At 61.2% G+C, this 27,176-nt stretch overlaps 11 protein-coding genes across 11 annotated transcripts; 7 read left to right on the forward strand and 4 right to left on the reverse strand.

Moving 5' to 3' along the window:
* Positions 1–241: 241 nt before the first annotated feature.
* On the forward strand, positions 242–1,736 carry CMQ_2412 (glutamine synthetase; the record flags this gene model as incomplete). Its single annotated transcript, XM_014316370.1, has 5 exons — positions 242–244; positions 438–467; positions 570–662; positions 729–1,654; positions 1,712–1,736. The coding sequence occupies 5 exons, from the start codon at positions 242–244 to the stop codon at positions 1,734–1,736; spliced, it is 1,077 nt and encodes a 358-aa protein (XP_014171845.1).
* A 907-nt stretch (positions 1,737–2,643) lies between these two features.
* CMQ_2448 (GTPase activating protein) lies at positions 2,644–6,513 on the forward strand (the record flags this gene model as incomplete). The annotated part of the gene is made up of 1 exon (XM_014316406.1): positions 2,644–6,513. The coding sequence occupies one exon, from the start codon at positions 2,644–2,646 to the stop codon at positions 6,511–6,513; it is 3,870 nt and encodes a 1,289-aa protein (XP_014171881.1).
* Positions 6,514–6,939: 426 nt separating this feature from the next.
* On the reverse strand, positions 6,940–7,854 carry CMQ_2263 (acyl-protein thioesterase 1; the record flags this gene model as incomplete). Its single annotated transcript, XM_014316221.1, has 4 exons — positions 6,940–7,039; positions 7,095–7,495; positions 7,563–7,592; positions 7,660–7,854. The coding sequence occupies 4 exons, from the start codon at positions 7,852–7,854 to the stop codon at positions 6,940–6,942; spliced, it is 726 nt and encodes a 241-aa protein (XP_014171696.1).
* Positions 7,855–8,293: 439 nt separating this feature from the next.
* CMQ_2269 (uncharacterized protein) lies at positions 8,294–10,252 on the forward strand (the record flags this gene model as incomplete). Its single annotated transcript, XM_014316227.1, has 2 exons — positions 8,294–9,528; positions 9,595–10,252. 2 exons carry the CDS (start codon positions 8,294–8,296, stop codon positions 10,250–10,252), a joined length of 1,893 nt encoding a protein of 630 aa, XP_014171702.1.
* Positions 10,253–10,365: 113 nt separating this feature from the next.
* CMQ_2074 (mitochondrial 40S ribosomal protein mrp2) lies at positions 10,366–12,632 on the reverse strand (the record flags this gene model as incomplete). The annotated part of the gene is made up of 6 exons (XM_014316032.1): positions 10,366–10,746; positions 10,808–11,654; positions 11,705–11,750; positions 12,187–12,241; positions 12,290–12,461; positions 12,526–12,632. The coding sequence occupies 6 exons, from the start codon at positions 12,630–12,632 to the stop codon at positions 10,366–10,368; spliced, it is 1,608 nt and encodes a 535-aa protein (XP_014171507.1).
* Positions 12,633–12,896: 264 nt separating this feature from the next.
* On the forward strand, positions 12,897–14,292 carry CMQ_2100 (lipoic acid synthetase precursor; the record flags this gene model as incomplete). Its single annotated transcript, XM_014316058.1, has 2 exons — positions 12,897–13,923; positions 13,997–14,292. The coding sequence occupies 2 exons, from the start codon at positions 12,897–12,899 to the stop codon at positions 14,290–14,292; spliced, it is 1,323 nt and encodes a 440-aa protein (XP_014171533.1).
* A 1,094-nt stretch (positions 14,293–15,386) lies between these two features.
* On the forward strand, positions 15,387–16,386 carry CMQ_2155 (synaptobrevin; the record flags this gene model as incomplete). Its single annotated transcript, XM_014316113.1, has 3 exons — positions 15,387–15,488; positions 15,922–16,153; positions 16,265–16,386. 3 exons carry the CDS (start codon positions 15,387–15,389, stop codon positions 16,384–16,386), a joined length of 456 nt encoding a protein of 151 aa, XP_014171588.1.
* Positions 16,387–17,392: 1,006 nt separating this feature from the next.
* CMQ_2387 (acetylglutamate kinase) lies at positions 17,393–18,565 on the forward strand (the record flags this gene model as incomplete). The annotated part of the gene is made up of 1 exon (XM_014316345.1): positions 17,393–18,565. The coding sequence occupies one exon, from the start codon at positions 17,393–17,395 to the stop codon at positions 18,563–18,565; it is 1,173 nt and encodes a 390-aa protein (XP_014171820.1).
* A 48-nt stretch (positions 18,566–18,613) lies between these two features.
* Positions 18,614–22,165, forward strand: CMQ_2284 (RNA cyclase; the record flags this gene model as incomplete). Its single annotated transcript, XM_014316242.1, has 6 exons — positions 18,614–18,877; positions 19,013–20,123; positions 20,177–20,228; positions 20,761–20,945; positions 21,029–21,655; positions 21,762–22,165. 6 exons carry the CDS (start codon positions 18,614–18,616, stop codon positions 22,163–22,165), a joined length of 2,643 nt encoding a protein of 880 aa, XP_014171717.1.
* Positions 22,166–22,286: 121 nt separating this feature from the next.
* CMQ_2374 (AMP-binding enzyme) lies at positions 22,287–24,344 on the reverse strand (the record flags this gene model as incomplete). Its single annotated transcript, XM_014316332.1, has 1 exon — positions 22,287–24,344. The coding sequence occupies one exon, from the start codon at positions 24,342–24,344 to the stop codon at positions 22,287–22,289; it is 2,058 nt and encodes a 685-aa protein (XP_014171807.1).
* Positions 24,345–24,659: 315 nt separating this feature from the next.
* Positions 24,660–25,958, reverse strand: CMQ_2264 (alpha-mannosyltransferase; the record flags this gene model as incomplete). Its single annotated transcript, XM_014316222.1, has 1 exon — positions 24,660–25,958. One exon carries the CDS (start codon positions 25,956–25,958, stop codon positions 24,660–24,662), a length of 1,299 nt encoding a protein of 432 aa, XP_014171697.1.
* Between the last annotated feature and the right edge of the window lie 1,218 nt (positions 25,959–27,176).

Here is a 27,176-nt window from a genome sequence, read left to right on the forward strand (position 1 = left end):
CGCGCCTGCCTGTGTTATGTACCAGTACGAAGCCACTGTGCGATAATACGGAGTCATTAATAGTGCACATGGCAATGAAAGGAACTCTGGCGAGGCCGTCGTAGATAAAAAAGCCGTCTTCGCCGCTCCAACCCCCCTATTTCCCAGGCTACTTCCTCGCCTTATTTTCCCTCAGCCTCTCTCTTCTTTTCACCCCTCCTTGTTCCGATCTTCATCCTTAACTCCTCACACCACCGCAATCATGGTAAGTCCAACGCTGTGTCGTCTTCGTCTTCTTTTTGCCCTTGGTCAGGTAGCTGTCCGGTTGATCAGGTGGTCTGTTGCCGATCACATCAGAGAGCTATCGAGCCAAGATGTCCAGCGACACCTGATACATATTCATTCCTCTACTTCATGAATGACTCATTCAGTGGCTAACTCGAACGCGCTGCAACCAGGCCGAGCTACACATTTCCAACACCGCTGCGGTAAGCTTAAGCATACGAACCCCCCAACCGATCGGACGATTGGTGCCGGAGCTCCGCCGAAATACGGCCGTAGCAGAATGCTAATGCCACATTCCCATACAGGTCGCCAAGTACCTCAACCTCGACCAGAAGGGCAGCCTCATCGCTGAGTACATCTGGATCGACTCCGAGGGCCAGACCCGTTCCAAGAGCCGGGTAGGTTTCTCTCACCCGAAAGCGCGCGATGAGCAGCCCCGCTAATGTCGACCTCTCTCGACGCAGACGCTCAAGGAGAAGGACTACTCCGTCAGCGACCTCCCGATATGGAACTTTGATGGCTCCTCCACCGGCCAGGCGCCTGGTGACAACTCGGACGTGTACCTGAAGCCCGTGGCGGTGTTCCCGTCGCCCTTCCTCCTGGCCCCCAACATCCTTGTCCTGTGCGAGTGCTGGAACGCCGACGGGACGCCGAACAAGTTCAACTACCGCCACGAGGCTGCCAAGTTGATGGAGGCCCACGCGGCGCTTGAGCCGTGGTTCGGCCTGGAACAGGAGTACACCCTGCTGGACCTCAACGACCGCCCGTACGGCTGGCCCGCGAACGGTTTCCCGGCCCCCCAGGGCCCGTACTACTGCGGTGTTGGCGCCGGCAAGGTCGTGCAGCGCGACATTGTCGAGGCCCACTACAAGGCCTGCCTGTACGCCGGCATCAAGATCAGCGGCACCAACGCCGAGGTCATGCCGGCCCAGTGGGAGTACCAGGTTGGTCCCTGCTTGGGCATCGAGATGGGCGACCACCTGTGGGTGTCGCGCTTCATGCTGCACCGCATTGCGGAGGATCTCGGCGCCAAGGTGTCGTTCCACCCCAAGCCCATCCCGGGTGACTGGAACGGTGCCGGTCTGCACAGCAACTTCTCCACCAAGGCCATGCGTGTCGAGGGTGGCATGAAGTTCATTGAGGAGGCCATCAAGAAGCTGGAGGGCCGCCACAAGGAGCACATTGCCGTGTACGGCGAGGACAACGACAAGCGCTTGACCGGCCGGCACGAGACGGGCGCCATCGACCAGTTCAGCTACGGTGTCGCCAACCGCGGTGCTTCTATCCGCATTCCCCGCGAGGTCGGTGCCCAGGGCTTCGGCTACTTTGAGGATCGCCGCCCGGCCAGCAACGCCGACCCCTACCGCATTACCGGCATTATTATGGAGACGTGAGTTTTGCTTCTCTGCTTCTTCCTGTTCGCTCGAGCTTGTGCTAACCCTTCCAGTTGCTTCGGTGCTGTTGAGAAGTAGAGGGTGTCGAGTGCGGTGGGAGGCTATTGCTGTCTGTCCAAGTCAGCCGATTCCGAGTAGACTTTTGTTAGCGTGCACCGTTCCCAGTCGTCTAATGGCACAAATTGCAAAGTTACCGATTATGATCAACCGTGTCAATGTTCAGTCACATGACAATCCCTGTAGCCAATAGAAGGGACGGCTGGCAAACCAGCCTGGCAAGCTTGACAGGGCCAATTTTACGAGCAAGCATGACTAGATGCCGTACCATTGCGTCTGGGGAAGCAGTATTAAGATACGAATACTCCGTGCTCCGTGCTCCGTACTCTCGTAGGACTGAGTAGGTTAGTGGCACCTGCCACAGCCTGGAGCAATTTAGAAGCTAAAATGCGCTGTTAGCTCAGCAGCGCTATGGAGGACGAGATTCCACCCCACCGAGCGAGCCGTAAATAGCTGACTGCAACACCACAGCAGAAGCAACGAGTGAGACAGTCTGACAAAGCCTCCTCCTTCCTTCGTTGTTGCCCCCCCTTATCGACCATTCCACCTGCTTTCGGCTCTCCTGATTGCTAGATTACTATCCCGTGTCATCTGCAACCCGCTTCTGTGCTGGGTCCCTCCATTGCATCCGCCCACGCAATCGTGTCGAGGCGACCGTTCCCATCGACCCGACCGTTATCATCCCTTCTTCGTCAGGGCATCCAGACTCGTTCCGGAAGAGCGATCGAGGAGATGCGATAAAAAACAACGCCACACCGACCTTTCGGTTTTTTGCCATTCTCTCAGCAGGCGGAAGGAGATTGAAGGAGAGAGAGTCTGGACAAGAAGACGAGCCAGATCGAGACATACGAGAGAGCGACGACGTCCGACTCGCCGACTCGTACAGCTGTGCCTTTGATCTATCCGTGCCGCCGACCTTCCTGCGACGATGAACTTTTCCAACTTTGTGCAGCGCGCTCAGCAGCTGCTCGACCCCAATGCGGCGACCAACGCGTCGTCGTCAGCTTCGCCAGGAGCCCCTGCTGGCTTCCTCGCAGGCCTCACCGGCGGCGGTGACTCGAAGAAACACCCGTCCAAGGCGTCCCTCTTCCAGGCCCAATTCCGGCTGCCGACAACGCAGCACCCCCTGCACGAGATCGCAGCCGAGCTGACGCTGCCACCAGCCGACAAAGACGCCATCGGGGTCGTTTCGGGGGGTGGGCCCCATGCAGCGTATCGGTACGCCGGCCGTCTGCACCTGTCGGAGTCGTACCTCTGCTTCTCGACATCCCCCTCGAGCTTCCTTCCGGCGGCCAGCCAGGCGACAGCATCCGCGTTCACGGGCCAGACGCACGGCGAGGGTCCGAGCGGGAAGGGCTTCACACTGCCGCTGGTGGCGATCCGGCGGGTGGAACGGCTACATACGCAGTCGTTTCAGTTCTGCCTGTCGATCACGTCGTGGAATGGGCTGCTGTACGACGGGCCCAAAGACGCGGAAGTCAAGGCGACGACGCCGGCGCGGGAACAGCGCATCACGATCGAGCTGGCAAGCTCGCGGCAGGCATGCGAGCGGTTCTGCGACGGGCTCAAGAAGGGCCTGCGGGCAGCCGTGGGCCACATCGGGCGGCTGCGGCAGGTGGTGTCCGAGTGCTACTCGGAGTACCTGCTGCGACCAGAGGAGCGCAAGACGACGGTGTCGCCGCCAGACGCGGGTCTGGGAATGGTGTTCCGCTACCCAGGCGACGCGAAGAAACTGCGGGACCGGGCCAAGATGCGGCTATGGGCGGAATACCTGCGCGACAACGGGCGCAACGTGACGTTGGTGCGTCAGCCGACGTTTTACAAGCTGATCCGCGTGGGGCTGCCGAACCGGCTGCGCGGCGAGATTTGGGAGCAGACGTCGGGGTCGATCTACCTGCGGCTGGAGAACCCGACCATGTACGCGGACACGCTGGCGGAGTTTGACGGGCGCGAGTCGCTGGCGATCGACGAGATCGAGAAGGACCTGAACCGCAGCCTGCCCGAGTACGCCGGGTTCCAGAGTGAGGACGGGATCGGACGGCTGCGGCGGGTGCTGACGGCGTACAGCTGGGTCAACGAGGAGGTGGGCTACTGCCAGGCGATGAACATTGTGGTGGCGGCGCTGCTGATCTACATGTCGGAGTCGCAGGCGTTCTTCCTGCTGTCGACGCTGTGCGACCGGTTGGTGCCGGGCTACTACTCGACGACCATGTACGGCACGCTGCTGGACCAGAAGGTGTTTGAGTCGGTGGTGGAGAAGACGATGCCGATCATCTGGGAGCACCTGGTGCGCAGCGATGTACAGCTGTCGGTGGTGTCGCTGCCGTGGTTCCTGTCGCTGTACATCAACTCGATGCCGCTGGTGTTTGCCTTCCGCGTGCTGGACGTGTTCTTTGTCGAGGGCCCCAAGGTGCTGTTCCAGGTGGGGCTGGCGATTCTGCGGATCAACGGCGAGGAGCTGCTGGACGCGGCGGACGACGGTGCCTTCATCTCGGTGCTCAAGACGTACTTTTCGCGGCTGGACGAGTCAGCGCACCCGCGGTCGGACAACCCGAAGCTGCGGGCGGTCACGGGCGGGTTCCAGGAGCTGATGGTGGTGGCGTTCAAGGAGTTCTCGGGCATCACGAACGCGACGATTGCGGACCTGCGGCAGAAGAACAAGGAGGCGGTACTCAATAACATTGAGAACTTTACCAAGCGCACGGCAATCCGCAACCTGGGTCCGGAGAGCAAGGTGCTGAGCACGGACGAGCTGGGCGGCCTGTACGACCGGTTCTACGGCGTGCTATACGAGCGGCAGCAACGACATCTGCTGCAGCAGCAGCACTACCACCAGCAGCAGCAACACTACCACCAGCAGCAGCTACAGCAGCAGAAGCAGCGGCGGGCGGCCAAGCAGCAGTCGCTGGGCAAGCTGACCATCACGACGACGGGGCCAGCAGCACTGGCAGCATCGGCCGGGTCGGTCATGTCTCCCCAGGAGGCGCATGCAGGGGAGGCCGGCCGCGTTGGACTGGGATCGAGCACGAGCCAGATGGACTACGACGCGTTCCGCGAGTTCCTGGCCGGCATGGCGCGATGGGCGATTGCAGACGCGCCAGCGAGCCGTGACTCGACGGAAAAGGACAAGGCAGCAGCAGCGGCGGCATCCTTCTCGGCGGCTTCAGCAGCAGCGTCGTACTTTGCGTCGCTGCGTGGCAGCAGCAGCAGCGCGGCAGCAGCAGCGATGATGTCACCCTGGGGCGCAGGGCCGGAGCCGGCGAACCACGAGTTCCTCCGACGGCTATTCTCGCGCTGGGACAAGGACGCGAGCGGGGCGCTGACGCTGCAGAACGTTGTCAGTGGCATCGCGCGCATCAAGGGAAAGCGCGACATCATGGGATCGATCAACTACTTCTTTGAGCTGTACGACGATGACGGCGACGGCCGGGTTGACCGCGAAGGCATCCTGCGCATGTCGGAGACGCTGCTGTTCGTGTCGAGACGCGGACTCGAGGGCTCACTCAGCCCGGAGAATCAGGCGGCGGCCGAGGCGGCAGCAGCAGCATCAGCAGCAGCGACAACATCGGATGCCGGCAGCCTCAACGGCCTGCCCGGGGCGATGGAGACGACGGTCAACGAACGGTTCCTCGGCAGCGTGAGTGCGTTTATACGGCGGTGTTTCGAGTATGCGGACCCAGACCACACGGCACAAGAGGAGGAGGAGAGGGAGGAGGAGAGAGAGAGGGAGAGGGAGAGAGAGGAGAAAGAAAAAGAAAGGAAAAAAGAAAGAGAAGAATCGTTGTTGGTGGATGAGGTGGACGAACTGGCGCCACCAAACGCGTTTGATATTGGGGACAGCGATGACGAAGATGACGAGACCGCCGACGACGACGGGCCAGTGGACTTGCTCAGCGGTGACGTGCCGAAGCAGAGGCCGGCAGCTCAGTCGACAGGACGTCCGGGACGGAGAGTGGTGTCCAAGGTGCAGTCGGAGCGGGCGAACGTGGCGCTGGATCCGATGAACCCGATGCACATCACACTGCCGACGTTCCGGATGGTGGTGCTGGCGGACGAGCTGCTGGAGCAGTTCTTTGAATCGTCGTTCCCGGCGTCGTTCCACATTGTGGACGGGGTGGCGTCGAACTCGGCGCCGTCGGGAGGCGGTGGCTACGGAGCGGCGAACGCGCTGACGACGTTTGCGAACCTAGGCATCGGAGCCGGTCGGGCGGCAGCGGCAGCATTGGGGAGTGCCAGCGGGACGGTGGGAGTGGTGGGCGGTGTCAGCGGTGGGAACGGCGTGCCGGGGGCGTTTGGGTCACGTGTCGGAGTTGGTCGGCCACCATTGTCACCGGGCCTACAAACGGGCCAGGCGATCTCGGGGGCATCGCGTGGGCTTCGGGGCGTGCTGGACAACATCGTGACGGACGGGATGCGGGTGGCGGCCGAAGTGCGAAAGCGGATGGAGGACGCGCAGCGGGAGCTCGACCAGGAGGGAGCAGGCGAAGGGGGTGCCGGAGGGGCCGGAGCCGACGACGACGACGACGACGACCTGGCGGTGACGACGGGTGGCGCAGCTGGAGGAGCAGGTGGCGGTGGAGGCGGCCATGGAAGCAGCGGCAGTCTGGGTGGAGGCAGCGTGGGCAGTGGACTGGGACGACGGCCGAGCGTGCGGTCGTCGGATCTGGCGCTGCTTGAAGGCGCAGATGCGGAGGCAGACGGCGGACACAGTGGCGGAGCCGTGGGCAGCGATCGGCCCGATGTAGGAGATGTTGTGATGAGTCCGACGACGGAGCGGATTATAGAGTTTGACGCATGAGGGGGGGTGAGAGAGAGGGTGAGAGAGAGGGTGAGAGAGAGGGTGAGAGAGAGGGTGAGAGAGGGTGAGAGAGAGGGTGAGAGAGAGAGGGGAGACAAGAGAAGGAGAGGAGACAAGAGAAGGAGAGGAGACAAGAGAAGGAGAGAGACAGAGAAGGAGAGGAGACAAGATGAAGAAGCGAGACGAGAAAGGAGAGATGAGAGAAGATAAGGAAATGCGAAGGAAAGACAACAAGACGGAGACGGAAACATCTAGATGGGTTGTAAATCAAGGAGTCTCGGATTCGTCCTTTTGTGTATAGCTTTATTTCTGCCATAAGAGAGCAATATCTGGTGAGTTGTGAAGCATTCTGACAGACCTAATAGAACTGACGCTAAAGGCAAACAGCACTAACAATACTAACTGATACCACTGTGCACCACTACTTCACAGCTCCTGTTTTCCTCCTGCCTGTGGCGGCAAGACCTGGAACAGGAAGGACTCGACGTCGTCCAGCTCCTCGGGGAGGGCAGAATGGGCCATGCCGCTATGTCTAGTTAGTGACGGTCCTGTCTGTCTTTATTCTCTTGGCGCACACTCACGGATACGACTTCCACTCGACAGGATAGCCCATGCGGCGCAGGGCGTCACGTGACAGCTCACCCATCTTGTAGGGCAGGACCGGGTCGGCAGTGCCGTGGCACCAGAGGACGGGCGTGTAGGCGTTGGCGTTGGGGCTAGGAAGGTACTTCGACTCGATCTTTTGCGAGAGCACCAGGTACGTGGACATGGCCACGATCCCGGCCAGCCGCCGCGGGTTCGTGATGCCGGCAAAGATGGCCATGGCGCCGCCCTGCGAGAAGCCGCCGAGGACGATGCGTTCGGCCGGCACACCGGCATCGATCTCCTGCTGGACCAGCTGGTGGAAGTAGGCGCGTGAGGCGACGAGGCCGGCCTCGTCCTCGTTGTCGCGCAGGCTGGTGCCCGGGCTGTCGAAGGAAACCTGGGCGATGTGAGAGGGGGGAGAGAAGGAGGAGAGGTCAACGTCAACAGGACCTAGATCAACCTACAATGTCATACCATCCCGGCATGCGCATGCCCTAGAAGATCAGCGAATTGTCAGACAACCGTCAGGAGTCTAGACATCCCAGTCCCAGCATCACATACCCCGTTCACCGTGATCGGAATGTTGGGCGCGTGCGGCAGCACAAACTTGACCTCCTCCAGCCGCTGGCGACGCCTCCAGTTCTCGACAGCAGCAGCCCAGCCGTGGCCGGAGTCGCCCAGTCCGTGGGCAAAGATCACCGTCGCCGTGTGGCGTGCCGTGGCCGGGAAGACGAGCGGGGCAGCGCGGGAAACCATGGTGTGTGCGTTGCGACAGACGTGGCAGAGAGGCGTGCGGAAAACAGAAGAGACAATGCGTGCAAAGAGAACAAGAAACAGGAAGCCGGGAGTTGGACCGAGATATAGACGACGGACGACAGGATCGAGAGAAGAAGAGCGGCAATTCGGTCACGTGGTTTGAGGGGCGCACACGCCGCAAGGCTACCTCGGCGGCGATTATGCTTACGGTGCTGACTAAAGCTGCAGTTAGCGGGAGGGGTCAGGTGACTAAACCGGGGGCCACTAAAGACGGTCTTCGTTCTGCATGCAAACGGGTTTGCAGACGACAGCCAGCCAGCTTTTTTGACAGTCCTACGCACGTCCACACACGCCACCATGTGCGTGCGCTGCGAGTGAATTGTTTCGCCAGCGTGATCTGTCTGACCATTTGCCCCACCCACGTCCACACACACGCGTGATGCGTCCACGGCCCGGGCTCTTGCGCCGAGGGCCGCCGCGTGGCGAAGCAGCCGGCAGGCCGCCACGGCCTCGGTGTGGCCGGCGGGCCTTTTCGTTGTCACTGGCGCGGGCGATGGAGTCGGCGCAGCCGTGGAGCCGCAGCGGACGGACGCGGCCGCAGCTACCGTTCCTGGTGATCCCATCGCCTTCGCGGCCGTCGGCGGCGACCGCAGCACCGCAGCAGCGCTGCTTCACGACGCAGCGGCGGCAGTGGTGGCGCTACGAGGTGCTGGCCTTTGCCAAGTACACGCTCTACGTCTGGGCCGCCGTCGGCTGCCTCGTTGTCGGCCAGTTCGTGCTGCAGCAGGAGTGGATGGAGCAGGCCCACCCGACGCCGGCCGAGTGGTCCTTCTTGTCGCGAATGCGTCTTCGGGGGGCCTTGAGCGAGCGGGACGGCGGCGAGGACGATGGCAGTGGCAGTGGCAGTGGCAGTGGTGACAGCTCTGGACAGCCGGACACCAGCAGCAACGACGAGCTGGCTACGGACGTACGCATCATCGATCACGTGCGCATGATTCAGATCTTGCAGGACCTGATTGCACGTCTGGAGGATCCAGGGATCGACGGTGGGGGATTAGGAGCATCAGCAACAGAAACAACAACAACAACAGAAGCACCACCACTCCCATCCTTCGATATCCGCCCCAAGAGCGAGCCGTGGCGACGTGGCTACTTTGAGGCGCTGCTGGCGGCAGCCGAAGCAGCCGAGCATGTCGAGGGATGGGTGCGCGACCGTACGCGCAACCTGGTGTGTCCGCCCGACATGGTGGTTGGTCCGTCGAACCCGCATCCGCGTCCGCTACCGCCCGGCGCCTCGGGAGCCCCGCGTGAGGAGGACTGCGAGCCCTGCTTTCCGGCGCCCGCCGTGCTGTACCGGAAGCTGCTGCACACCCGTGGCCTCAGCGTGCGCCAGCAGATGGCCGCCGCCCTCGCCTTTGCCAACTACCTCGAGTACAAGCAGGACCTGACGGCGGCCGAGGAGGTCTATGGTCGGGCTATCGGACTGGTATCCAAGACGAGAGGAGACGCCAGGACAGCCAGCGCCTGGACGCGTGCCTGGACCGAGGATCCGTCTCTGGCCGACGTGTCGCAGAACCTGCTGGCAACTCTGACGGCCTATGCGACCTTCAAGGCGCGCACCGGCGACGTCGCGGCCGCGCTGTCCGTCTTTGCCGCCCTGCTGCAGGCTCGCCGGTCGTTGCCACCGAGCAGCAGCAGCAGCAGCAGCAGCGAGCTGTCAGCGTCCGGGTCACCCACCAGCACGGATGCCAGCCTCTTCCGCCGCCTCGTCGCCCTCGTCACCCCGCCCGCCTATCCGCCAGCCCCCGACGACGGCTTTGGGCCTCCCCTGCCAGGCCCCCAGGCCCGCTGCGACGAGGCCGCCCTGCACCTGCACGTGGGCGAGATCCTCTACGCCACCGCCGGCGACAAAGACAGCAAAGACAGAAAAGAAAAGCGCGCCGAGGGCATCGCCTGGACTCGCGAGGCCGTCGACATGGCCGAGGAACAGCTGCGCGCCCTCCAGAACGAGGACGTCCGGGCGAAGAAGCGCCACGGACTGCTGCCCACCAGCCTGTTTGTGGACCCCCCCGATAACGGCAAGACTAAGGCTAGAACCTCCTGCCGGCAGTGTCTCGCTACCGGACTCGACAACTGGTCCGCCATGGTCCGCCAGCTGGCTCGCGACGAGGAGCGGCGCCAGACCGCAGCCAAGACGGCCGGCAAGACAGCCGGCTGGCTCCCCTTTTGGCACTCGGTCGGCGCAGACGGCCAGACCGGCGGCAACGACGGCCAGAACAAGCTTGGCCGGTGGGCAGCCGAGGAAAAGGTCATCCAGGATCGCAGACGTCGGGACAGAGACTTGCTGGAAGTGGCTCCGCCTCAACAAAAAGGCCCGCTATCCATGCTTGTGGCATAAAGAAGACCGAGAACAGAGCGAGAGAAAGGGAACAGAGAACGAGAACATACAGGACAGGACGAAACGGGACAACATTGCCCGCGTCACGTGCTCATTCAAGGCTCTATATCATTCTATACGTGCACACTTGACCCATCTGTGCTGCTGTCCTCCACCGACAGCTTGTCAGCCGTTTTCTCGACGTCATCAGCAGCCGCTGTCTGGTCCACGCCGCCTTCATAGCCAACCCATGTGTTCTCCACCTCGGCCATCGCTTCCTCGGCATACGTAATCTCCATCTGCGCGTTCTCATATCCCGGGTTGTCTGCCACAGCCCTGCCCCACGCTAGAATCGCGTCCTGGGCGTCGATGAACATGAGCTCCGTCAGCCACGACGTGCCCGAGCTGTGCACCGGACAGCCAAAGCGCGTCGACCGCATGGTCTGGTCGTTGCCGTCTGGCCCGGAAATCGGCATGTCGACCGGAGCCGTGCTTGGGATGTAGGCTCGGGCCCGCTGCAGCTGTCAGCAGGTCATACAGACAACAAGGAAAAAAAATAGTAAATCCAAATCTGACCTTGCGTAAAAACTGCCGGAAGCCATTTGTCTTGACGTCGGTTGCCTCGTACAGGCCGCCAAGGAGAGCAAGGCTATCCATGTGTGGACCCCAGCGACGCCAGTTGTCGGCCTGGTCCAGAAATCCCTCCAGCGCGTCAGCACCGCCTGCAATCGCGATGACGGTGAGACGGGGCGGAGGCAGCAGCGGCGCGAGAAGATCGCGGAACACGCTCGCAACGTGCTCGTCGGCCGTGGCATGTCCCGGAACGCTGTTGATCCCGGGAAGCGTCCGGGGAGGGTAGTGTGCCGCACTCGGTCGCGGCATGCCCTGGCGTGCCGGCAGGCTGAGAGCACGGCCGCCTTGGGGCCACCAGAAGAGCTGGCCGGGGTTGAAGACGAGTATGGCTGGAGCACGATGCTCTGTCTGCTCCTTGCGAACAGCTTCCACCATCGACACTAGGCTGCCTTTGTTGATACCACCCGCACCACCGACGATGCGACGGGCCAGAATCCCAATGTCTTGCACCGTCTCGCCGACAAACAGGACGATGCGGCCGGCTGTCGCCAGGTCGTCGGTGGCGAGTACCGTCACGTGGGGCTCGTCGGCAGCAGCGCCCAGCGGCAGCCGGACAGGTCGGAGGCCGAGCTTGGCCAGGCGGTCATACACGAGGCTGTTGGTGGCAGCTGGTCGGAGCCATGTGTCAGAGCAGAAGAAGGAGCGGAAGAAGAAGAAGCTCGACGAGCACGTACAGCCAAAGGCAAAGCGCTGCCGATCGTTGTAATACATATTCCTGTTGATAAAGTATTTGAAGTAAAACCTAGGATCCTGGATGTTGCGGATCTCATCATCCTCGTTCACATAGTAGCTGGTCGTCAGTCTGGGCTCGAAGATGAAAGCTATCGTCATTCTACTCACCCTAGCTTCTCCAGGTCCTCAGGGAAGGACGAGTCCTCCGGCAGGCCTGTCCACAAGCGACGGAACATTTTAGTCGGTACAACACAAGACACGACTGGTTGAGGTTGGCGTTTTGAGTTGGATGGACAAGAAGCGTTTTCTCTTCAAGTAATGCACGAACTAAGTGAGAGTCGAGGTGAGAGCAGACATGACAGACCAGGAAGGAGCAAGTGCAATCGGTCCTTCCACGCTTTGTGTAGTCCACTGCCAAAACAGACGACAGTGAAAAGTTTGTCAGAGCCAGCGTGAATCAGTGACTATGGAATTTGTCCAGAGTAGATGGGTCTACGTCGCATGGTTCATCATTTCGTTACGTTATTCTGAACCTGACTCTAGCAACGAGAAGGTGATCGAGACTGCATTCCTCCACGTCACTGACGCCGGGTTCGTGAGTTGTATCGCCTCAACCTTATCGTACACAAAGCGTTTCCACCTTTACCAACTAGCCTTCCGCACGCCGGGGATTCCTCCACTCAGTGCCTGGATTCGGAAGTTATACTGACGGGTCAGCGAAACAGCCAAGCAAGCGCAATGACAAGAACTCACCCGTGACAGCTTAAAGTCCCGCAGGATACCCCGGGTCTTTCCTCCGAGAATGCAGCGGTTCCGGATCTGGCTTGGGCGTGAGTATGCCGGCAGTTGCGTCAGCTGCAGCTGGGCCTCGGCGCGCGTGCGGGCCGGCAGCGTCGTGTTGCGGATGACGTGTCTCAAAGCCTGTCTGCGCAGCGGGAAGGCGCAAAGTCAGTAGCTTGTCTTCCCCTCCGCTCACCACTCTCGCATACCTCTCAGCCTCGAAGCTCTCAAAGGCCAGGCGCTTCGCATGGTCGCGAATGACGCGGATGTTGACGTAGCAACCCAGATCAAGCTTCTTGGGCCGGAACATGGACATGATGGGCGACTTGAAGGTACGATGCAGACGTTGAACTGGAAAGCCGGCGATCGGAACAGAAAAATTGGCCCGCAAGAAGTGCCTGGTCACGTGGCCAGAACGGCGTTCTGTGGGTGGGTACTCCGTAGATCACGGGGACTCCGATAAGGAAATTCTTCCTATTACGGTAATCGACTTGACAAATCCGACTTTCTGACTCGCCTCCATTTCCCCCGTGTAAATGCACTTCTGCGGGTGAACAGCAACACGCACACAGAGAGAGCCATGGCGACTGCAGTTGCAGTACCGACATTAGCACGGCTCGGAGCACCACTGCGGCGGACGGCCGGGCAGGCACTGGCCCCGAAGGCGTGGACGGCCAGGCGAAGCTTTGCCACGATTCCGCCTGATACGGACGGGTCGTCGGTGACGTCGGCTGGAGCGGGCAAGGTGTCGAGCAAGGCGCGGCCGACATACTTCAAGGACACAACTCTGGCGCCGTTCACGGACTTTGTGGGCAGCAGCAGCAGCAGTGACGGTGCCGAGACGCCGCTGGTGGCCTCGGAGGCGTATGCGCTGCAGACGGTGGAGGTAGGACCGGCGGGCCGCAAGAAGACGGTGACGCGGCTGCCGCCATGGCTGAAGACGGCGCTGCCGAGTCCGGGCAGCAGTGAGGGCTTGCGCAAGATCAAGGCGGACCTGCGGGGGCTGGGACTGCACACGGTGTGCGAGGAGGCGCGGTGTCCGAACCTGAGCGAATGCTGGGGCGGCTCTTCACGCGCGTCGGCCACGGCGACCATCATGCTGATGGGCGACACCTGCACGCGCGGCTGCCGCTTCTGCAGCGTCAAGACCGACCGCCGCCCACCGCCGCTGGACCCGCACGAGCCCGAGAATACGGCCGAGGCGCTCGCCCGTTGGGGACTCGGTTATGTCGTCCTCACCAGCGTCGACCGTGACGATCTGGCCGATGGTGGTGCCCACCATTTTGCCGAGACGGTCCGGCGGATCAAGCAGAAGCGTGCCGGGCTGCTGGTCGAGGCGCTGACCGGCGACTTTGCCGGCAACCTCGACATGGTCCGCATCGTCGCCCAGAGCGGCCTCGACGTCTACGCCCACAACGTCGAGACGGTCGAGGGCCTGACGCCCTACGTGCGCGACCGCCGTGCTACCTTCCGCCAGAGCCTCCGCGTTCTGGCCCACGCCAAGGCCGTGCGCGGCGGCATCGACCAGCCGGGCGGCCTGATCACGAAGACGAGCATCATGCTGGGGCTGGGCGAGCAGGAGGAGGAGCTGTGGGAAGCACTACGAGGTGAGAGAGAGAGAAAGAGAGGACGAGAGGACGAGAGAACGAGAGAACGAGAGAACGAAAGCTAACTGCTCAGAACTCCGGAAAGCAAACGTCGACGTCGTCACCTTCGGCCAGTACATGCGTCCGACCAAACGCCATCTCAAGGTCGAGCGCTACGTCACGCCCGACGAGTTCGAGCTCTGGCGCCAGCGCGCCCTCGACATGGGCTTTCTCTACTGCGCAAGTGGACCGCTGGTGCGGTCTTCGTACAAGGCCGGCGAGGCCTTTATCGAGAACGTGCTGCGCAAGCGGCAGGCCGGCACCCCCGGACTGGCCACGGCTAGTGCACCATCTGCAGCCCTGCCGATAGAGGGGAAGAAGGCGCTGTGAAGTGTGTCGGCTATCGCGCGACGGATGCCCATACATCTGGGACTACATAGACGACGAGGCAGTGCTACAACCAAGCACGGCGAGTCAGCGCACAGACGGATAGACATTCCATGTGTTGCCACGAGACTTCAACGCATTCTGTCTGATGCCTCGTAAACTACCTGGCAACTATTCCGTATAAAGCAACAAATACAGCAGTCCTCACTGGAAGGAGTGCTAGCTGCACGCTAGCAGACGGTATCTTACCTGCAATCAGCGCTGAATCCCGCCGGAATGCAAGTATCTTGGCAGCCTAATTCACTCTTTTTCTGCGACGCGCGCGTCTCAGCCACGGCGCCTTATTCCTCTTGGTGGCCCCCCGACAAGGGTCTCAGTCGTGTGCCCGTCCGTCGTACTCGTATTGACTTCCGTCGTTTCCCTGCCCTTTCTCCCACATTCTCGGGCCCCACTCTTTCCGGCCTCCGCCGGACGCAGTAACCGTTGCAGGTAGGTTTCATCGACTAAAAGCCTCGATACGAATTCTCGCCTCTCGGAATGTCGAGCAGGGCGCATTCCATCTGATCCGGACGACTTTGTCGACCAGCGTTTACGAGAACAAAGTACTGCCGCTGGCTTCGGACTCTCGCTTACAGCCAGGTACCCCATGGTAAGCGCCTCTCGGAGTTGGCGTGTGATCGAGCGCCTCTGCGGGTCTCCGACTAACAGGGAGTACGGCAACCAGGTGTGGCTGTACTCCGTACTTTGTAGGCATGGAAGGCAGGCGCCCCCGCCCTGTCAGCCGATACAAAGGAAAGCCAACCACTCCTGTTTGTTCCAAGCTTAGCCCAGCCCAGCGACATCAGCATCCGTGCCTCCCTCCCAGCCCATAATCCCCCCCCCCGGTTTCTCGCTGTATTTTCTCCAACCGCTCCCTTTCTTCCCCTTTCCTCCTCTCTCGTCCCTTTTTATCGTATTACGCCAGAAAAAATAGCCGGTCGACCAAACATCGCCAGTCCCGATTTTGCCTTCACATCCATTTGTCGCAAGCATCTTTTCTGGCCTTCTATCGCCTCGACTGTTATTTCCCTCTCTTCCAACCCCTAGAATCTGTCATCATGGCTGGCAACAATGAAGCTCCCTACGACCCATACATCCCTTCTGGGCAGGCTGCATCCGCGCAGGGCGCCGGCGCTACCAGAACCCAGGCGCTGCAAGCAGTAAGTTCTACCTCTTTTTCGTCTCCCTTCTTTTGCGTCCTGTCCCGAGCAAAGCGCTCCGTCGCTCCCGATGATCGCTGTTGCCGGCTGCACGTGGTCGATGTATCGTACGGTCGAGCCAGATGACGCCGATCGCCTCTCGAATCGCCTGCTGCCATCAACCTCCACGTCGGCCTCGTCTCACTCTGCCGCCCATCGTCGTCTCACCAATCTGTCCTTGGAGGAGGTCGATTGCGCAGCAGTCGCTGTGGCCGGTTGCCTAGGAGAGCAGACTACACAACATCCGGATAGGGGCGGAAGCGATTACACATCGACACACCGACAGCCGTATGCATCGGCGACAACAGACGGACAGCGATGCAATGACGTGACGGAAGCCGCCGGGCTGTCGCGGCTGCCCTGGTAAAGACAGTGCTAACCCGTGCTCCTGCAGGAAATCGACAACACGGTCGGTGTGATGCGCGACAACATCAACAAGGTCTCACAGCGCGGCGAGCGTCTCGATGCCCTGCAAGACAAGACAGACAACCTGGCCGTGTCGGCCCAGGGCTTCCGCCGCGGTGCCAACCGCGTGCGCAAGCAGATGTGGTGGAAGGACATGAAGATGCGGATGTGCCTGATTGCCGGCATCATCATCCTCATCCTGGTCATCGTCGTCCCAGCTGGTACGTCTGCCGTTGCCAACCGCTTCTTCTATTCACGGCCTCCGGGTGCTAACTCATTACAGTTGTGGCTACCAAGCATTAACCTGGCCGGCTTCTCTCTTACTCTCTCAGTCTCTTGTACGCATGACGAAAGTTGCAGCTTGGCCGACGACGAGATCGTTGGGTTCGGCAGCTGTCCTGAACTTACGAAATCTTACGGATGGATGGCTAGGGTTATCGCCGCCGATGGCTGAGCGTGGACGGCGAACGACATTTACTTCACGACATCTCTAAAACCACACACACAGACACGCACACACGTACCGCATCATCACAAACCCCTTTGTTCTTTGAGAGCGTAGAATCGAAAGGGACGAGGAGTTGTTTCCCCTGTTTTTGCCGCTTTGTTTTCTTTCTGGTTTCCGAGGTTATCGATTGCCATGGTTGCTTCTGGTTGGAATCTTGTCTTGGTTGGTGCGCCACGACTCCTGATATCCGATCTCTGATTTTCTGTCTTCTGCTCCGGCTGGCCTACGCAGGAGCCTTGCAAACGTAATGAGCACCTCCTTTATGATGGCTTCGCCGGGGCAGCCCTTCTCCGTTCTCCCTCCCACCCTCCTGACAAGACCAGAAGCTGTGTGTATGATGGATGGCAGGCGTTTCTATTCGATTAATATACGATGCTATTTGGCAGCGCATAGCTGTTTTCACCCGTTGTTGATTGATGATTGTTGTTGGTGTCCAGATGTACACCATACTCGTAGCGTTGAAGCAGCCTCGGACCTGAGGCGAAAAGAGAAAATGGAAAATGGAAAGGACTTGCATGAGCATTGCCACGCTTAATCTTTTCCTGCAGCTGATGACGAAAAGGACTAGAAAACTTTTTCGTGCTCGTAGCGAGCCGATCATGTGAGATTCCCCACACCAAGCTATGGCCTGGAGCGGTGTCGGTGGTTCAATTTTCTCCCTTGATTTTTTCTGCCGTTCTTCCACTAAAACGAGCCCCTCTTCCAGGCCGATCCCCTCTGACTCCTAACCATTTCCCTCGGGACTTTGACCAAGACAACCTCGCTCGTCCGATTCAAGCACGCCCAGCACGGTTGCGAGACGTGCATCCGGCATCCAATTGGAATTTTCGCAGAGATTGGAGCTTGCAATCGGTCGAGGGCGAGGATCAGTCCTCCCCGCTTCTACATTCGGTTGTGATAGAGCTAGAAGCTTTAGCATACAGTTACTGCATACACCCACTCCATCGTCGCAATGCTTTCTTCAACAGCACAGGCACTCCGGGCCGGCGCTCGGGGGGGCATTCGATGCCGGACCACGATCCGGGCAGCCTCGTCGCGCTCTCCACGGCTTGCGCCTTCGCGGCGGACAGCTGCACAGCTCCCGGCTCAGCTGCAGCTGCAGCTGCATCAGCAGGTCCGGGCGCTTTCGGCGTCGGCTCGCCAGCAGACGGACCTCAGCACGCGCGGACTGATGATCCAGGCACTCAGCTCGATCGGATCGAAGCGGGAGGCGCAGCAGTACCTTTCGCACTTCACGTCGGTGTCGTCGCAGAAGTTTGCAGTGATCAAGGTGGGCGGAGCGATCCTGACGGACTATCTGGACGAGCTGTGTGCCAGCCTGGCGTTTCTCTACCACGTGGGCCTGTACCCGGTGATCGTGCACGGGGCGGGACCGCAGCTGAACAAGCTGTTGGAGGACGCGGGCATCGAGCCGCAGTTTGAGGAGGGCATCCGGGTGACGGACGGGCCGACGCTGGCGGTGGCACGCAAGCTGTTCATGGAGGAGAACCTCAAGTTCACGCAGCGGCTGGAGGAGTACGGGATCCACGCGCGGCCGATCACGACGGGGGTGTTTTATGCAGACTACCTCAACCGGGAGAAGTGGGGCTATGTCGGCAAGGTCAACCGGGTGGCGACAGACGTGGTGGAGGCAGCGATCAACCAGCGGTTCCTGCCAGTGCTGACGTCGCTAGCGTGGACAGAATCGGGACAGCTGCTGAACGTGAACGCAGACGTGGCAGCGGCCGAGCTGGCACGCGCGCTGGAGCCGCTCAAGGTGGTGTACCTGTCGGAGAAGGGCGGTCTGGTGGACGGTGAAGGCGGCAAGATCTCGGCGATCAACCTGGACGAGGAGTTTGCGTGGTATATGGCACAGCCGTGGTGCCGGTACGGGACGCGACTCAAGATCAAAGAGATCAAGGAGCTGCTGGACACGCTGCCGCGCGAGTCGAGCGTGGCGATTATCCGGCCGCAGGACCTGCACAAGGAGCTTTTCACGGACTCGGGCGCGGGCACGCTGTTGCGTCGCGGCACGAAGCTGCTGACGGCGAGCGACGTGAGTGACTTTGGCGACCTGGAGCAGCTGAAGCGGGTGCTGCTGCGCGACCGTGACGGACCGAACGGACGGCGGACGGTCGAGACGTAGGTGGAGTTTCTGCGGGCGAACCCGTTCCGGGCCTACTACGACGAGCAGATGAACGCGCTGGCGGTGGTGTTCCCGCCGAGTGTAGAGCGCCCATCGGCGACGCTGGCGACGCTGACGATCAGCAAGTCAGGCTGGCTCGGCAACGTGGCCGACAACATCTTCACAGCGATCCGAAAGGACTTTCCGAAGCTGATCTGGACGGTCAACGAGAACGACGAGAACCTGACGTGGTTCTTTGACAAGGCCGATGGCAGCATCGCGCGTAATGGCAACGTGCTCTTCTGGTATGGTGTCGAGGACGGCGCTGAGATTGTGCAGCTCATCAAGGAATTCTCTGCCAACGGCCGGGCGATGCTGGGCGACGCCAACCTGGAGGCGCGACTGCAGCGGGCAGCCACGGCGGCAGCAGCAGCAGGAGCCAGCGCCGACACGGCAGCAGCAGTCCAGGCAGCCCAGTCACGGGCCCAACCAACCCAGGCGCGGGCTTTTTCGACTCTGGCACGGCGGCCAGTCGCGACGACAGCAACGACAGGAGGACCGATGTCACGTGCTGCCTTCCACTCATCGCGGACGCTGCGACTGGAGGAGACGACGAACCCGAACCCGCCGCTGGGCCGACGGAACGCGACGAACGAGAAGGCGGCACGGATTGCACTGATCGGCGCGCGCGGCTACACGGGCCAGGCGCTGATCGGGCTGCTGAACGCGCACCCGCACATGGACCTGCGACACGTGAGCTCGCGCGAGCTGGCCGGACAGCGGCTGGAGGGCTACGACAAGAGCGAGATTACGTACGAGAGCCTCAGCCCGGAGGATGTGGGTGACATGGAGCGGCGCGGCGAGGTGGACGCGTGGGTGATGGCGCTGCCGAATGGGGTGTGCAAGCCGTACGTGGATGCGGTGGAGGCGGTGCGAGCAGAGAGATCGTCGTCGTCGGCGAACAAGAGTGTGATTATTGATCTCTCGGCCGACTACCGGTTCGACTCGTCCTGGACGTACGGACTGCCGGAGCTGGTGAAGCGCGAGACGATCCGGGATGCGCGGCGGATTGCAAATCCGGGCTGCTACGCTACGGCGGCGCAGCTGGGCATCGCGCCGCTGCTGGCCCACGTCGGCGGGACACCGGTGCTCTTCGGCGTCAGCGGCTACTCGGGCGCGGGCACGAAGCCGTCGCCGAAGAACGACGTGGAGCTGCTGACTAATAACCTAATACCGTACAGTTTGACGGATCACGTGCACGAGCGAGAGATTAGCAGCCAGCTGGGACGCAACGTCGCCTTTACGCCGCACGTGGCGGTCTGGTTCCAGGGCATTCACCACACGATCCACGTGCCGCTGCGGCAGTCGATGACGTCGCGCGACATCCGGCAGATGTACCAGGACCGGTACGCGGGCGAGAAGCTGGTCAAGATCGTGGGCGAGCCGCCGCTGGTCAAGTCGATCCAGGGCAAGCACGGCGTGGAGATCGGCGGCTTTGCGGTGCACTCGTCAGGCCGGCACGTGGTCATCTGCGTGACCATTGACAACCTGCTCAAGGGCGCGGCGACGCAGTGTCTTCGTAAGTGTCTGGTCTGTTCTCTGTCCGTACAATTCCCCATGCTAACTGCGCAGAAAACCTGAATCTGGCACTGGGCTACGCCGAGTACGAGGGCATCCCGATCATGTGAGGCACAGACAGAGCCTGGCGTTTCGCGGAAGGCAGTTGTGGGACGAAAACAACAAAAACACAAAAGGGTTCGCGTTGGTGTATCGTTTCTTGTACATAAAAGTAGGTTTGTATTGTCTGCGGGTAGTGCTGTTCCGCATCGTTTAGAGCAGAGCCGGTGGTCCTGAGGAGAGAGAGAATTACGACAGCGAATACTGAGAGCAGTAGACCAGCTTGACTGGAAGTCTGAGAAGTGAGAAGCAGAATACAGCTCGGAGAATCCTTTGAGAAGCCCGAATGAGTCATTAGTGCAGCTAAGGATTTAGTGGGCCGCGGCATAGCCCCAGGCGGCTTCCGCATTGGGCATCCTCTGACTGCTGCTGCCAAAAGTGTCCAGTCAACCTTGTGAGCGGCCTTGTCTGATTGGTGGGCCGACTGTTGGCTATGTGAAGAGTAGACGATGTCAAGGAAGGCAAAGGATTCAGAGCTGGGCGGAAGGAAGCATAAAAGTAGAGATCTCTAAAGTAGCAACTCTGCTGAACGACATCAGAACTGAGCGAAAGGAAGTACAGATCGGCGTGACGACTTACGACAAACGACTGATTGTCATGATTGAACTTGATGGGCGCACTGGCGAAGGCGGCGGACAGCTCGTGCGCATTGCAGCTGCTCTGGCCGCCGTGACGGGCCAGGCAGTACGCATCTCCAACGTGCGTGGGAACCGTCGGGGCGGGGGTAAGTTTTTGTTGCATCTTTGCGCTTTCCGCTTTCCACTTTCTGTCTCTCCGTCTCTCTCTCTCTTCCTCACACACTCCCAGGACTGAAAGCACAGCACGTGTCTGCGATAGAGTGGCTCGCGATGGCGACCGGGGCCGCAGTCCAAGGCCTGGCCGTGGGCAGCAGCACGTTCGTGTTCGAGCCGGGGCCGCCGTCGGCAGCCGGCCACGTTGTGCTGCGGCCGGCCACGGCAGCTGCCAGCACGTCGCTGATGCTGCAGGCCGTGCTGCCGTACCTGGTCTTCCGGGGGGGCGACGAGGGGCTGCCGGTCGTCCTGCACGGCGGCACGCACGTCGCCTGGGCGCCCTCGTACGACTACCTCGACCAGGTGCTCTTCCCGGTGCTAGAGACGTGGTTTGGCATCCGGATGGAGCGCGCGCTCGAGGCCGTCGGCTGGAGCGCCGGACATGCCGGTCGTGTCCGGTTGCTCGTCCATCCGATCGGCACCAACACGCTGACGCCGCGCGTGGCGACGCTGCACGAGAAGGTGGCAGCAACGGCCGCTACGGCCGCCACGATTGCTGCGGTCGACGCAACGATCCGGGCACCGCCAGAGGCACACGACCTCCTGGTCGAGGCGCTGGCACGGACGCTGGACCGAACGCTCGCCGGTGCGGACCTGCACCTGCGCACGATTGCCGACAGCGGCCGAGAGCGAAAGCAGACCGGTGCGTCGCTGGGGGCGCGACTACCTGGGGATGGAGAACATCCGGAAGCGGCCGGACGGCAGGCCGGGGAAGAGCAGGAAGACGGAGAAGACGGAAAAGAGCGCAGAGGGCGGACTGCTGGGACTCTGCGAGCGGATCGCACGGGAGGTTGTGCAGGGGCTGGCAGAGGAGGTCGCCGGCGGCGGCTGCGGCGACACGTTCCTGCAGGACCAGGTGGTCGTGTTCCAGGCCCTGGCAGCCGGGCGGACCTCTTTCTGGCGGGAGGAAGCGGAGGAGGACGGATTGCAGGCATTGCGACAGCTGCAGCTGAGCGATGCCGCAAACGAGGCCGCAAACGAGCGAAGCGAGAACTCAAACGAGAACCCAAACGAGAACTCAAACGAGGCGCCGTCTGGCCAGGGAAGCTTACATGCACAGACGGCACGGTGGGTGACGGCACAGATGTTGGCGGTGCCATGGTTTCGAGAGGGAACCGAATGCGAGGGAGCTGGATGGAGAGGAGATGGATGAGACAGTGATGACTAAGCAATGAAGTGTGCAGGAACGATTGAATGGACATGGCGCACGGACCTTCCTACAGTTCGCTCATAAACAGATCATGTGACAGGAAAGACAATAATACTCATAGAAATCAAACAGTGTCCCCCAGCACCTCCCTGGCCATGGCGCGCAGCTTAAACTTCTGGATCTTGCCACTAGACGTCTTGGGGTACTCAGTGATCCAGAAGACGTGTTTAGGCACAAGATGATCGCTCAGGTGATTGCGCGCCCAAGAGCGGACGTCGTCGGCCGAGAGGGTGGGCACGTTGAGGTCATCCCGGGTGTTCGAGCCGTGCAGAGGAGCAAGACGAAGGCCGCCGGTGACATGGACCCCGCCATGGGGCACGACGACGGCAGCAACAGCCTCACCATAGCGAGCGTCGGGCAGGCCGATGACGGCAACGTCGGCGATGAGAGGGTGGGCGAAGAGGCAGTTTTCGATTTCGAGCGGGTGGATGTTCTCGCCGCCACGGATGACGAGGTCCTTGATGCGGCCGGTGACGGCGACGAAGCCGTCGGGGTCCATGACGCCCTCGTCGCCTGAGAGCATCCAGCGGGGGCCAGAGGGCGTGTCGGTGACGACGGCATCAGCAGTGGCAGCGGGCTCGCCATAGTAGCCGTCCATGAGCAGGTAGCCGCTGACGGCGATCTCGCCGGCGACACCGCGCGGCAGCACGCGATGATGATCGTGCGGGTCGACGATGCGCACGGCAGTGTGCGGTATCACACGGCCACAGGTGCTAGAGCGCTTCGTTAGCGGATCCTCGGGTGCGGTCATGATGCTGACGGGAGCCGTCTCGGTCATGCCATAGCCGATGACGAGGTCACGCAGACCCAGCTTGGTGGCGAGACGGTGCATCAGAGCCTCGGGCACAGACGAGCCGGCAGCTATGCCGGTGTGCAGATGAAGAGGCAGCTGGCGGACAGCCTCGGGCGTGAGGACGGGTCCGTGCTCGTGTCCGTCCAGCCGCTCCAGCATGGCGACGAACATGGTCGAGACACCATACAGCGCGGTAGCCCGGTGCTCGGCCGCCATCTGCAGAGCGGCAACCGGGTCAAAGGCCGGCGACGGCAGCAGCAGAGCGGCACCGGTCGTGGCCGTGGCCATGTATCCCAGGACGGCGCCGAAGCAGTGGAAGAGCGGCGGCGGACAGACGACCCGGTCGGTTGGCCGCAGCCCCATGCGGTGGCCGATCAGCGCCCCATTGTTCAGCAGGGCCCGGTGCGACAACATCGCCGCCTTGGGGTGTGCTGTCGTGCCGGACGTGAACTGTATATTGATTACGTCATCGGGGTGGAGTCGTGGGCCGGTCACGAGATCAGGGGCTAGCGTACCAGGCCGATGTTTGTGTCGTTGCTGATCGTGAAGCAGGTCCGGCCGCCGGAGGGAGCCGCCGCCGAGAAGGCGAGAAAAGGGAGTGAGAGCGGCCAGACGGGTCTGCGGCTGGGCAAAGTCGCCGGCAGCAGCCACGGCCGGGTGGTCGGCGGTGTTGTCGACGAGAACGACGTGTTCGAGCGAGGGCACGGCCGTGCTGGCGACAGCGGGAACGTCAAGACGGGTCAGCAGGTCGGCCAGCAGACCGACGTTGCTGCGGCCACGTCCGGGCTTATAGGCGCGGTCGGTGACGGCCTGGACCACGAGCAGGCGGACGTCGAGGTGCGACAGAGCGGCTGCGATCTGCTGGGCCGTAAAGGCCGGATTGAGCGGCACCAGGACGGCACCCAGCTTGTAGATGGCATACGTCAGGACGGCAAACTCAGGTCCGTTGCCCAGACTGACGGCCACGCGGTCGCCACGCCGCACGCCGCACTCGTCGCGCAGTCCGCGGGCCAGTCGGTCCGACACCACGTCCAGAGCACCGTACGTGTAGACGGTCTCGCCTGGTGGCTCGGCGGCTGTCGTCGTCGTCGTCGTCGTCGGCGGCGTCCGTGCAATCAGTGCCGGCCGGTCGGCATAGCGCGCCACGATGGACGCAAAGTGCTCCGGAATCGTCTGGCGCAGAAGCGGCGGCTCTGTCGGGCCGTGACTGATGCTCATCAGCGCATCGGCAGCTGTGCTCAGACGACGTCTCGGTCGGCTTGACTGCTGCTGCTGGCTAGACCATCGGCCTCGGCAAACACACACGGCCGCTCGTCGAGTTCGAATCATGGCTGCAGAACGTGGGTGCTAACACACAGAACGTGTCTGCCTCTTCTGCTGCTCCTCACGGCTGCCACCGCCTCATATACCTGCACCCCCTCATTCAGGATTGCCTTCTGCGGGGATTCTCTCCTCCCGTCCGCAACCACAGCCGTGCGGGGGAACTGCATCGCTGACGTAATACCATGGCGACGTGTCTCGCTCGTCAATTTAGATGGTCTTGCATTCCGCCTCCTACCGGAGGCCTCTATAGAGAAACAAATGACAAATAGCCGCAAACGTTTTCCTATCCGATCCGTGCGGCAGCCAGTCTATGATGAGCTACTATGTGCCTGGGACCTGCTTCTGGGTCCGCCAGCCGTCCGAGTACGCCATGCTAATGCAGTTGAACAAACGAGTACAAATAATGAAATGTGGGCCGTCTGGCCCGCGTGCTCTAGTCGTCGCCTCACTCCTGCAGCTCTCCAATGTGACGCTCGCTCTCTGGCTTCCACGTGCCTGTTCAGTTAGTAGAGTGAAAACAAACACACACACACACACACACTCACCTTCAAAGTCGTGCTTGACAAACGCCATCGGGTCGTCGTAGTCCTTGGCCCCCATCTGCTCGACGCCGGGCGAGAAGGACGTGATGGGCAGCACGATCACGTCGCCCACACGCTTCGGCGCGTCCATGCCCGTAAAGTTGCGCCAGTCGATCGAGCCCTTGGACGCGCTCATGTCGAAGTACCGCTCGTCGTTAAAGTAGGCAAAAACGAGGTCGGTCCAGACGGCCGGGCCAGTGAACTCGACCACGCTCCGGCCCAGCTGTCCCTGCAGCGTGCCGGCCTGCTTCAGCCGCAGCGTCTCGGTCGTGATGCGCGCCACAATCGACCGCAGCACTGGGTGGCCCGGCTTCGCCTGGATCGTCCACTGGCAGAACTGGATCCGCCGGCTGTACCACTGCGCCCAGTCCGGCCGGTCCGGGTCCGCCTCGATGCCAATCACGAGCCCTACGGCCTCGCGCGGCACGGCCTCGGGAATCCACTCGAGCGCGCTCCGGATCGCGTATGTGTCAATGTCCGAGTAGATGCCTCCCCGCGCCAGCAGGATCAGATACCGGAAAAAGTCTGCTTTGAGCACCGGCAGCGGCAGCGCGTCGTACGCCTCCAGCACCTCCGGAATCGCCGAGTACAGCAGCCGCAGAAGCTTCACCGCCACCATGTCCGTGATCACCTCGTGGATGAACCCCGGGTGCTGCTCCGTCCACGTCGCCTCCTGCTCCCGGAACTCAAACTCCCCGCTCGCCGGCGTCCACTTCCACGTCTGCCAGATGTACGCCGGGAACTTGCCGTCCACGTCGTATGGGTATTGGTACGCCAGCTTGTCGTACAGCGACAGCCGAGACAGGTCGATCTGCTGCAGCGGCTTCTGCCCACCCGCGCTCGGCTGCTGCTCGTCCGACGGAGACGACTCGCCGGCCGCAACCACAGAGGGTGCTGCCTCGGCCTCGGCCGCCGTCTTGCTCGCGAGACTGGCCGATGACGAGAACTGTAGCGCGTGGGACGAGTGCGTCTGCGTCGTCAAATAGAGAATGACAATGATGATGGCCGCCGCCGCGAGGGCACGCCGAAATGTGAGCATGTTGCTAGATGTCGTGGCTTCGAAGGATTCGAAAGAAGGATATCGGATCAGCTGCAATTGCGACCGGGCATTGAAATGATGTGCGAGACAGAGAGAAGCAGAGTTGGACGGGACGGCCGTCTCAAAGCTGTCAGCGACGATGGCTTTTCCGTTAGTCAGCGGCGACGCGCAATCGCTTGCAAGCAGCCAATTTTGGATCGGCGGCAACGAAGTGAGTCGTGAAACGCGACCCAGGCGAAGTGGTGCTACTTCTGCCGAGTTCCAGGTTGAGTTGAGACGAACAACTTGAAAGTCGGAAGACGACTCGGCAAAGTGGGAAGCTGAAACGACAGCTGGGAGCGAGGAAAGAGAGGTCGGATTGGAAGAGATCCAAGAGAAAGAGAGTCAAAGCTCGATTATTAAGGCTAAAGAGGCTAACGAGGGAAAAAAGAGAAAAAAAAAAGAGAAAAAAACACGGATTTGGCCTTGGTCAGGAATGAGGATGAAGAAGAGACCAATTGTCAAGCTAAGACGGCGACCTGGAAACAAGCTGTTCCTTTCTTCTACTATTCTGCCGTCGTTTCGAGAAAGCGCAGGCCAAGAGAAATACGAGCGACGTTCCATACAAAGTGGCCCTCTTTTTTCCCTGTGCTGGAATAGGGGGCAATCACGCTAAAAGGCTTGATAAGAGTGGTGAAATGCGCTACTCGGCGATCACGCATGTCGAAATGTGTCTTTTCATGTTTTGCCCGATATTCGCTCGCTGCCCCGTTGGCGGTCTTCCCCTGACGTGGGGTGTCTCCGGCTGCCTGAACATGCTGCGTGAAGATGGCAGGCCAGACCCGCAGGCCTGAAACCGCTAAGAGCCCTGATGACGACATTCTGGCTTCAGCTCGTCCTGCAGCGCACCTTCCCTCCAGGGCAGGAGCAGTCCAAATTGCATTGACTACAAACGAGATTCTCGTACGGAGTACGGAGCAGCAGACGGGGCAAGGCATCTGCCCCACCAGGAAGATCCGGCTTTTCACTCATTGCCATCGACGATGTGGAGAGGGAGAAGCATGCCGGCGCCAACAGCAGCAAGGGTGCTAGGCCACGCCACGATGAAACATCCCGGCGGCATGGCTGTGGATTCTTGGCGGCATCGCACGTGAATGAGGCTGTTGTCTTTCATTGCTAGGCGGACGAAGAGGAACAGAAGGAACAGAGGGAAGAGTATGGAGTATGGAGTGAGCAAAA

Source organism: Grosmannia clavigera (genome assembly GCF_000143105.1).
Source record: "Grosmannia clavigera kw1407 unplaced genomic scaffold GCSC_156, whole genome shotgun sequence".
In the NCBI taxonomy this organism is placed as follows: domain Eukaryota; kingdom Fungi; phylum Ascomycota; class Sordariomycetes; order Ophiostomatales; family Ophiostomataceae; genus Leptographium; species Leptographium clavigerum.